General features: G+C 29.5%; 1 protein-coding gene across 1 annotated transcript; it reads left to right on the forward strand.

The window, feature by feature from the left end:
* Positions 1–9,174: 9,174 nt before the first annotated feature.
* On the forward strand, positions 9,175–9,699 carry LOC107178329 (transcription factor TCP16). The gene has a single exon (XM_015533293.1). It carries the CDS (start codon positions 9,175–9,177, stop codon positions 9,697–9,699), a length of 525 nt encoding a protein of 174 aa, XP_015388779.1.
* Positions 9,700–10,074: the final 375 nt, after the last annotated feature.

The following is a 10,074-nucleotide window of genomic DNA, read 5'->3' on the forward strand; positions in this document are numbered from 1 at the left end:
TGTTGCAGACTTGTAGTTGTTGATTTGTTGCTAACTTGCGACTTTCAAGCTTTGGAAGTAAAGAAAGGCACTCAACAGAAAAACAGAGAACTATAATCTAAGTTAGCGTGTTATTAAAAGAATGCAATGCTTTCTTGCAATTTATTATTTCAGAAAAGGGCGAAAAGGCTAACTATTTTCAAGTGAACACTGATATTTGAACACTAAAAATATACTACTAAGATAGAAATAAAGGTTACTATTTGAGTTATAATATTGTTGTAGCGACACACAAAATGATAATGTTACTCATGCTTCAAGACTGTCGTTTCTGTCTTAGTGGTATCTTTTTGGTGTTCAAACACCATTTTTCTTCTAAATGATTTGATTAACTATTAAAATATTGTGAAACTTAAATAAAGATAAGAGACAATAGATAGATACTAAAATAAAATAAAATAAATAAATTTTCATTTTACTTTTTTATTTTTCTCGTCTCTTTCACATGCTTTGTATTAAAAGCACTTCCTTTATTTATTTGTCCCGAATTAGTAAAGTAGCTGAAGAGAGCAGAGTGTGTGAATTGAGTGCATGAATTTCATCCCAATTGCCACAAATTATTATGCAAATTTTAATGTACTTATGAATGTACGAGTCTCTTGAAGTATGCACTAAAAATAACGAGATTGAACCTGCATGGACCGTTAATTTTAGGAAAGAAAAATTAAATCTAAGTTAATTATAACTTAACTATAGTTGGAAAATATATTTTATTTGAGAAAATTAAATTTGATGATGCAAGTAAATTAACATAATAATATAAAAGATTAATGCTATAAAAGTTTCAGAATTTCTGGTAGTAACTTAATAATTATCTAATTATCAATTAATTTTTAAGTTTGAGTGACAACTAAAACCAATCTATGTCTATTCATGGCTATAACAATTAAGCCTGCTTAAAGTTAATCTTATATAGATTCTTTTGCTGCCTAAGAATACGATATTTAAGCATTCCATATAAATAATATTGAAATAATAAATATTCAAAAAATTTCTAACTACTCTATGTAAATGATTTAATAAAAGACGCATAATAAAAAATAATCATATATAAATCATATATACCCGAATATTAATTCTAACAATCAAACATGTAAAACAAGAACTATAAACATTAAAACACATATGTACAAAAAATTAATTGAATAAAAAAATTATTTTATTGAATAAGATATCATTCTTATCCTAGTAAAAAAAAAGTTACGCATAATTAAATTGAAAAAAAAAAAAAGAAAAAACCAATCATGCGAAATAAAACCAAATTGCTAAAAATCTCTTCTCTCAAACCCTTGATGTCTGCTTTGCTTCAACTATTCTCAGTTTTTTTGTTTGCGTCCGTGTGCAAAGGTTGAATTCATAAAGCTTGCTTTTATATTCTACGTCAACCGACTTTCCAAAGCAATTAAGGCAACATTTTCGTATTAGAGTGAGAATTTTGAAGAGTGAAAATTTTTAGATTTCGAGTATGGAATGAAAATGAGATACTTAGATTAGAATAAAAATGTGGATTGACAATCACAATAAATTATATCTTTACTTAGCCACTAGGCTTTAGCCTAGTGGTTAGAACACAAATCTCACAATTGTGAGATCATGGGTTCAAACATTGTGGGGGTTTAATTTCCTTTCTCAATTTGAGTGAAGACAATCTTCTCTCTTTCGAAATGTGAGTGGAGTAGACGTCCTTTGAATATTAAAAAAGATAAAAATTTGGGTTGTACTTCATAAGAATTGATGTAAACTAATCACAATAATAGTTTGATTTGTAAATATTAGTTGTAATCTTATGTAATATAAGTTGTACTCTTAAGCAATAGTCTCTTGTAATAAAAATAAATTTATACTTTACGTTATCTTTTATTGAGAGTGAATTGCTACAAATTATAATTTTACCCTCATGTAAAGAGTACGTAGCTTTTAATTAGAAAATGAATAGCAAAATATATTGTAGAATAACCTATTTATTTTATTATTAACTTTAATTATGTAAAATAATAATAATTATAAATATTTTTAATGATGTAAATTAAATATTTTTATGAATTTTATTTTAATTATTTAAAAATAAAATTATTGATAATTTCATTAATAATTTTTTAGATTGTTTCAGGATATTTATGAAAATCAAAGGAGTGGGAGTAAGATAGCTACCTCTCCCATGACTAGGAATCCTACTCCTCACACTAAAAATGGATTAGACCTATTTAGTGGAATTTCTACTCCCAACCTAAAATAAGCATGCAAATATTAAGATAAGAGGATTTCACATACTTCATTTTCATTTCAGTAGGTAAACACACCCTAAAATCCTTATTGAATTTGAAGTTTTTTATGAATTGTGGCACGTGCGAAAGCCACCGACACCAATAATCAATTTAAAGCTTGAATTTTTGCTTTTCTTCTCAATGTGTAAGCTTTCATGAATGGCCCATAATTTCTAAATTCAATCACGAGCCCATTAAAAATTTATTCGCGATCCAAAATCGTCATATTAGCAACAAACTAGATACAATAAAACCTTGATAAATTAATAACCTCGCTTAAATAATAAATTCTTTCGGTCCTGATTTGGGCCAGTGTACAAAAATAATAATTTTACTAAATGCATAAGATAATAAATTTTTTCAAATCCTTTAAGGGCCAACGAATATATAAATCAATAATTGATCAAATATAAATCAATAATCCTGTAAGTTCCTATTATTGAGAATTTTTTTCTTGATAACTTTCATTTCTTAATTCAACTCTTTTTAAAAAATATGCATCTAAAATTGTTTGTTTTTTCTTTGTTCTTAAATTAAACTCAGCCTCATCCTTAATTTTTTATAAAGCATGCACTATATGTGCATATATATTTCTTGCTATAGAAAGTAAGTATTTGAGGTTACTATTGCTTGAAAAGCCTCTTTTGTGGAAGCATTTGGTAAACTATAACTGTCATCTAAATCATGATCATCATCAACGGACTTATCTATTACTCCGCAAATAATCTCTTCATTAGTAAGAGATTTCATCACTACATCATTTTCACAAGGATAATTCAAAAGATGCTCAATATCCATGGTATTTCTATAGTGTAGACCAGAAATAGATTCATGTAATCCAGGATGCCTTCGTCTTCACTAACTTGTTGTTCAGTAGCCACATCTTCGTCTGACCGAATTTGACAATGTCAAAAATAATTTGCAACGATTGTTGTCTTCACATCAATGTTCTAAGCTGCATTAATAAAATTAATAGCATTCAATATGTTAATTTTTTCGAATTTATTGCTCCTATCTCACAGCCTTCCAAGATGCTAGGAAAAAAAATGACATCAATAATGAATTTTTAGTGCTCAAATAATCCAAGCATCACATGGTTCAATCTTTGAGGTTGTATTAGGAGGCAAGAAAATAGTTGAACATTACTCAAGCCTTCAATAACCTTTGGATGGGTTGGGCAATTGTCCACCAAAAGTAGAACTTTTCTGCCATTCATTCTTTTATCAAACTAATAAACAAATTCTTCAAAAAGTAATCCAATCATCCATGCTTTCTTGTTAGCTTGATAATGACAATTAAGATTGCTAATATTTACATTTTTAAAGCATTTAAGATTGGTATACTTACAATAATCTAAAGTGGTACTTTGTCAGAACCACACCATTGCAACAAACAACAATAGTAATTATCTCATTGTCCTTCTTTTGTCCTTCCAATTAATTTGTAGCGAGCAAATAATCTGCTTCCAAACAATGGAATAAACTCGTTTCATCCATATTGTATATCATTCCATTGAAATTGATATAGTTTAGTTTTTATACTTAGTAAAACAATTTCAATATTCTTGATAGCTACCGAACCACTTTTACCAAACCTTCGATAAGATTTAATTCCATGTCTTGCCTTAAACCACTTGAGCCAACCACTTGAGAAGTTAAATTCCGGATTAGAGTGCATACATTTTCTACAAAATCTCTTTTGCTTTGGTTTGATCATTTCTCCAATCATCTTCACTTTCTTTTTATATTAGAGAAACAACTCATACAATACTTTTTCCAACTCGGGATTTTTTGCTAGTTTGTGCCTCTTTGCATTCTTATCATTTATCTCATTTGACAAATATTCACTTGACTTTTTAAGAATATTTGATATTGTTGACTGGCATATGAAGTGGTGAAATTCATTATTGCAAATCTTTTTTACTTAAGGAGGGAAGCTCATGTTTATATTCGTTCAATGTTTTCCTCATCTGATCAGTCAATGTAGATTTTTCTTACTCCTTTCATATGAGAAGTCGTATTTCTAATGATTTTAGTATAAAATTAAAGATAATGGATTATGTATTTAGAGAGTTTGTGTTCTATTTTCCATGTACCATGTGTAAAATAACAATAGTATCACACAAATCTTATGGCATTAAAGCCAAATCTCAAGGATTATTTGTCAACCATATCCCTCCTTAATTTGCTCACTGCTCCATGATTTCTTCCCTTATACCGTGTATACAAAGCATACTTTAGACCAATTTTTAGCATATTCTATTATCATAGCAATAAGTATTTTTATTTGTTTCTTTTTGCACACTTCTTTTATACATGTACCAAGGAAACCCTTCATAAATTAATAAATATTCATTTACCGATAAATAAATGACCTTACTAAAATAATGGTTTTCAGGGGTCCCAACAATATTATTTTATAGAGGTTTTACAGTAATATTCATTTCTCTCTAATTTTTCGATCTTCTAAAGCGCTTTTATTCTCCAATCTTTAATTTATTATCCTGTTTAATAAAGATTAATAAATTAATTAAAATTGTATATAAGGTAGACTAACAAATATATAATTAGATGAGAAATGTATCAATAATTTATGCCCATCATAGATCAAAAACACTTTCCTTCAATTATTTAGTCTTTCAACATTAATTGTATTGATAATGAAGCTATCTTACATCATTTTCATGACCTGAAATCCCATCGAAGAGTCTTCGATGAGACCAACTGTAATAATTAAATTTATTATCAATGAATAAAATGGTTTTGATGTCATACATTGTCATCTAAATTTTTAAAATTGTATTATACTCTAAATGAGATGCTAATCAGATGGGCGTAGTCTTGCACCTTTTGGAGCACAAACACGCATGTGGTGGACTCCTATATATGGGTCGTAGGGCCCACAAAACAGCTCCCTAAATGAGAGTTTGTCATACGCACAATCACACACCTAATCATGTTCGATAACTAATGTGCCCCATCTCAATATCCCTTGATAGTAAATATGGTTCTTAAATAATAATTAGAACAAAAATAATAAAAATATTTTATGTTTTAATTAAGTGAGGGATAAAATCAATTTAACTTTTAAGACACAATAATTAATTTTTACCAAATACTTTTCGTACTGTAACTTAGAAAATATTGTACCAGTACCGAACAATCTCTAAGACATATGAACAAAAAAGTTTTTCTTTGTACGGTGCGTTACATTAATTAGCAAATATGTCCAAGAAGTAAAAACAAAATGGCACGACGTGGATACCATGCCTTAATCACACAATTCGAGCAGGAAATATATGTTCCTCTAACCCTCTCATTATGTCAAAAATTGTCATTCCGGAATTTCGTCATAAAAGTAAAAAATGAGTTCACACTTCACACTACTAATTCATGCCACAATCTACAACATGAGATTGAAGAATAATATAACTAAAAACTCAATACACGTAAAGCGAAAATTAAGTATACATAAGAGAGTCCTCCATTGATTAATGATCGATTAAAAATAATTCTTTATTGATTGACTAATGATCGAGTAAAGCGAAAAGCCTTTACCAAGCCTTTATTATATTATATATATGGGTCCGCCTATGTTGCAACAGTTGCAACATACAACAACTTTTGTCATTTTGTGTTTGATTACACTACACTACCTTATATTTTCTGCAAAATTCAATAGCCACTAAACGTAACAAACTTTTACATATAAGTCCATTTTTGGAATAAAATGACATTTGAAAAGAATTTTAATTTTTTTTATTATTATTATTAATATCATTATTATTATATAAGATTATTTCTATTAAATTTTATTATTTTTATTTATTTTAATTATTATTATTTATGATTATTACTGTCATTATTATTATTAAAATTTATTTCTTTTATTATTTTAATTGTTATTATACTGTAATTAATTCATTAATATTAATAATTATCTTGTTATTATTAAAATTATTTTTATTAAAATATATTAACTTTATTATTTTAATTATTATTAATTATTGTTGTTATTACTATTATTATTAAAACTTATTAATAATTTTTATTATTATCATTATTAATATTATTATTTCAGTTAATTTTGTTGTTATTATTGTTATTGTTAAATTTTTTAATTTTTTGTTTTAATTAACATTATTGTCATAATTATTATTTTTAGTTTTATTATTATTATTGTTTAATTATAATATATACAAATAATATTAGGGACACAATTAACAAATGGCATTTTAATAACTTATAATAGTCTATTTCAATTATAAAATAAAATAAACACATAAATGAGAATGTTGTTCATTCCGATTCCTATTCCTATAGCTCAAGTAAATAACTTATTTTAATTCAAATTCCTTATTACAATTCTAGCTCATTTCAATTCTTATTTAATAAACGCACCATTAGAATGTGTTTAGAACATAATATTGTATATTGTTATAATATTATTCACATTAATTTATTACTTACCTATGTTTGGAAGTTTTAAAAGTTAGATTGTAGCCAATTATATAATTCACTACAGTGTGCTAACTTTTGTCTTAATTGAAACATTAAATATATTTAAATTATATTTTTATTTTTACTATGATAATTATAATATTAAAAATATATTATATTATATTTATATATTAATAATTAATATAAAAATAATAATTAATATATAATTATTAATAAATTTAAATAATGAGAGTAGATCTAGAAATGATAGTAATAATTAATAAATTACGAAATATTTATGAATTTGTGGAATAAATAAACGAGTATTAAACCATGCATTGTAATTGCCTAATATCAATAATAAAAGTCTTCTTAAATTTCATACTTATTCCTTATTCATATCATTTAACAACTAATCTAATAAATAAAATAATAATAATTATATTTTGTCCTGACATTTCAAAACATAAGAGGGATTGCAATGAAAAAAACCAAAATAAATACACCCTGCCGTTGGATTTGCTTTTACCATTCTTGTCCTTGGATCCAATGGTTAAATTACAAAATGACAAAAGTAATGGTATGTTGCAACTGTTGCAACATAGGCGGCTCCTATATATATATATATATAATAAAATATATACTTAAATCATTCATAATCAATAATGTCTGGTAAGATAGGTAAAATAACAAGAGGATCCACTTCCATTAAATTTTGGCCTCCTCTGGTTGTGGTCCTTGTGGGAAGCAGACCATTTTCGAGTTTGGTAGCTAACGGATGTAGCTCTAAGATGGCTTTATTTTTGCATAGTTTTCAGTGTATTCTTTATCCCCTTGCCCTTGGCTCAAGACGAAAACCAGTTCATCTACCATGGGTTCCACCAAGATCCACAACTGAGTCGCTAAGGACTTGCCCCAATTCAGGGCAATGATCTACTGCAGCTAACCAAAGGCCATGCATTCTACCCATTTTCAGTAAAATTCAACTTATCTTTTTCTCAGTCTCTTTCATTTTCCACAAATTTTGTATTTGCAATTGTTCCAGCCCAACATCCTAGTCTGGGTGCCGACGGCATTGCCTTTGTCGTCGTCCCGACGGTAGAGTACTTCAGCCAACCAGAAATTCTTCCAGGCGCTTATCTGGGACTCTCCGGTAATTTCTCAACCATCGGCTGGTCAGAAAACAACATCTTGGCGATATCAAAGCAACCAGTTCAATGACACTAGTAATAACCACGTGGGAATCGATGTGAACAGACTGACCTCTGTTGGATCTGCTACAGCAACTTATTATTTTTCGGATGAAAAAGGAACAAACAAAAGTTTGAGGCTCATAAGCGGAGATCCGGTGCAGTGTCCCTAAATCCAGCAGGCCTCTCATTGTCAACGCCTGTCGATCTTTCTCAACTCCTCTTAGGCACAATGTGTGTTGGTTTCTCTGCAGCGACTGGCTCACTAGCAACTGACCATTACATTTTGGGATGCAGCTTCAACAAAAGTGGACAGGCAGGAAGCCCTAATATTTCAACTCTTCCTTCCTTCCACCTTCCAAGTTTCTTGCTTCCCTCCCACCTCCTCCAACCAGAAAGCAACAAAAATTAATAACTTGTGTTATACTTGTAGCCCTAGTGAGTGTGCTGACAACTGTCGGAGCAGCTGTTTACATTGTCAGAAAGAAGAAATATGATGAAGTGTATGAAGACTGGGAAAGATAATATGTCCGCAAAGGTTTTTACATAAACTTTTAAATATTTAAATCTATCTATAAAATTTGGCCATAGGCTGTCAGTACTAGTTCTACGATTCCCCCAGACAATATCTTAATTGGTTTGGTCTCTTGTAGGGTTTAACTCTAAATAGATATGTTGTTTAATTTGAAACCGGGTGCAATGTAATTAAAAAAAGTGATGAAACAACTTCTCATCCCTTCTAGATTTTATTAATTACTGATTCACTTTTACTTGACCGGTGGTGATTTTAATTCATGGTAATTATGGATAAAAAAAGTCAGAATATTTCAATCCTAGATTGATTAGTGTAAAATTTTTATGATCAACATGGAAGTAATGGGACAAAATAAACCTAGAAGTTTTTCTTCCCAATCCCAAATACCTTTGGGCTTCGGTATCTTCCCTACAAAATCTTTGCTGATTATCAATTAAAGTATGAAATATGGTTGTATTAAAAAAGGATTTGGTTATTGATAAAGATTAATGATTTGAAATTTGAACATTTATCATGTTGTCATTAACCGTTAACTAAAAAAAGAATTACAAAAGATTAGTGTTAATATAACTCTTAACACTAGCAATTGAAATCTGCTTCGGAATTCCCGCTTTTATCGCCAGCTTGTATCAAAATACCTCTGAATCATCGAAATCAAACCCTAATCCTTTTTACCTCAGCTAGAAGAAAAAGTAGAAGCAATAACAATGGCACCCATCAATCTCCAACTCGCCAAAAACTCAACTCAAAAGAAGCCCAAAACCCGCCAACTTTTCAAAAACCCTAACAATAAGCAGCGGTGCAATACAGATCGGCATGCAAAAGTGGACGGCCGCGACTGCCGCGTGAGGGTGCCAGAGCTAACTCTTGCCCGGTTCATACAACTACAAAGAGAACTTGGTCATAAAAGTAACGGGCAGACCATTCAATGGCTCCTTAACCACGTGCCTCCTTCTCACTTTCCAGAACCCACTGTCAACAACAAAACCGCAAACCCTAACCCTAACCCTAACCCTAGTAACGATAATAATAATGTGTCTTCTTTGGTGTCTTTAGTAACTGCTGGTTCTTCCTTGCATGTCGCATTGCCGATAACAAGCACGGTGGAAACTGAAACAATGCCGGAAGAGAGTTTAGAGGTTGAGATGTTAAACGATACGAGAAAAATGCCGTTGATGTCACTGCTGATGCAAAGTGGAGGAGAAGAACCAAGGGAACTTGTGTTTCTTTGATTATTAATTAGTTATGGTCAATCGAAAAACAGGTTTCGTAGACAGTCTCCTCTGGGGTTTAATTTCTGAATTTGTAATAGGGTACCCATAGACATCATTTATTGGTTTATTGTTACTTATAATTCGACAAGTTGTAGATCAATAATGATATTCAAACCAAAACTGTCGATACAGAATCTACAAACACAATATGTTGTAAAAGTTCTGGTTACAATATGCAAATATAACATTTTTGCAATGTTTCAACATCCTTAATTAGTATTATCCGTTTATTTTGTTAACTTTAAGTGCAGCATCGATTATAGTAATGAACCAAGAAATTAAGTCTCAAATAAAGCAGTGCAGTGAGTTATATGATATGAACAGTATATTTTT

This window comes from Citrus sinensis, chromosome 8, assembly GCF_022201045.2.
Source record: "Citrus sinensis cultivar Valencia sweet orange chromosome 8, DVS_A1.0, whole genome shotgun sequence".
NCBI classification, from domain to species: domain Eukaryota; kingdom Viridiplantae; phylum Streptophyta; class Magnoliopsida; order Sapindales; family Rutaceae; genus Citrus; species Citrus sinensis.

Excerpts from the sequence above, each read along its gene's own strand:
- LOC107178329 (XM_015533293.1), top strand. The coding sequence starts at position 9,175 with ATGGCACCCATCAATCTCCAACTCGCCAAAAACTCAACTCAAAAGAAG.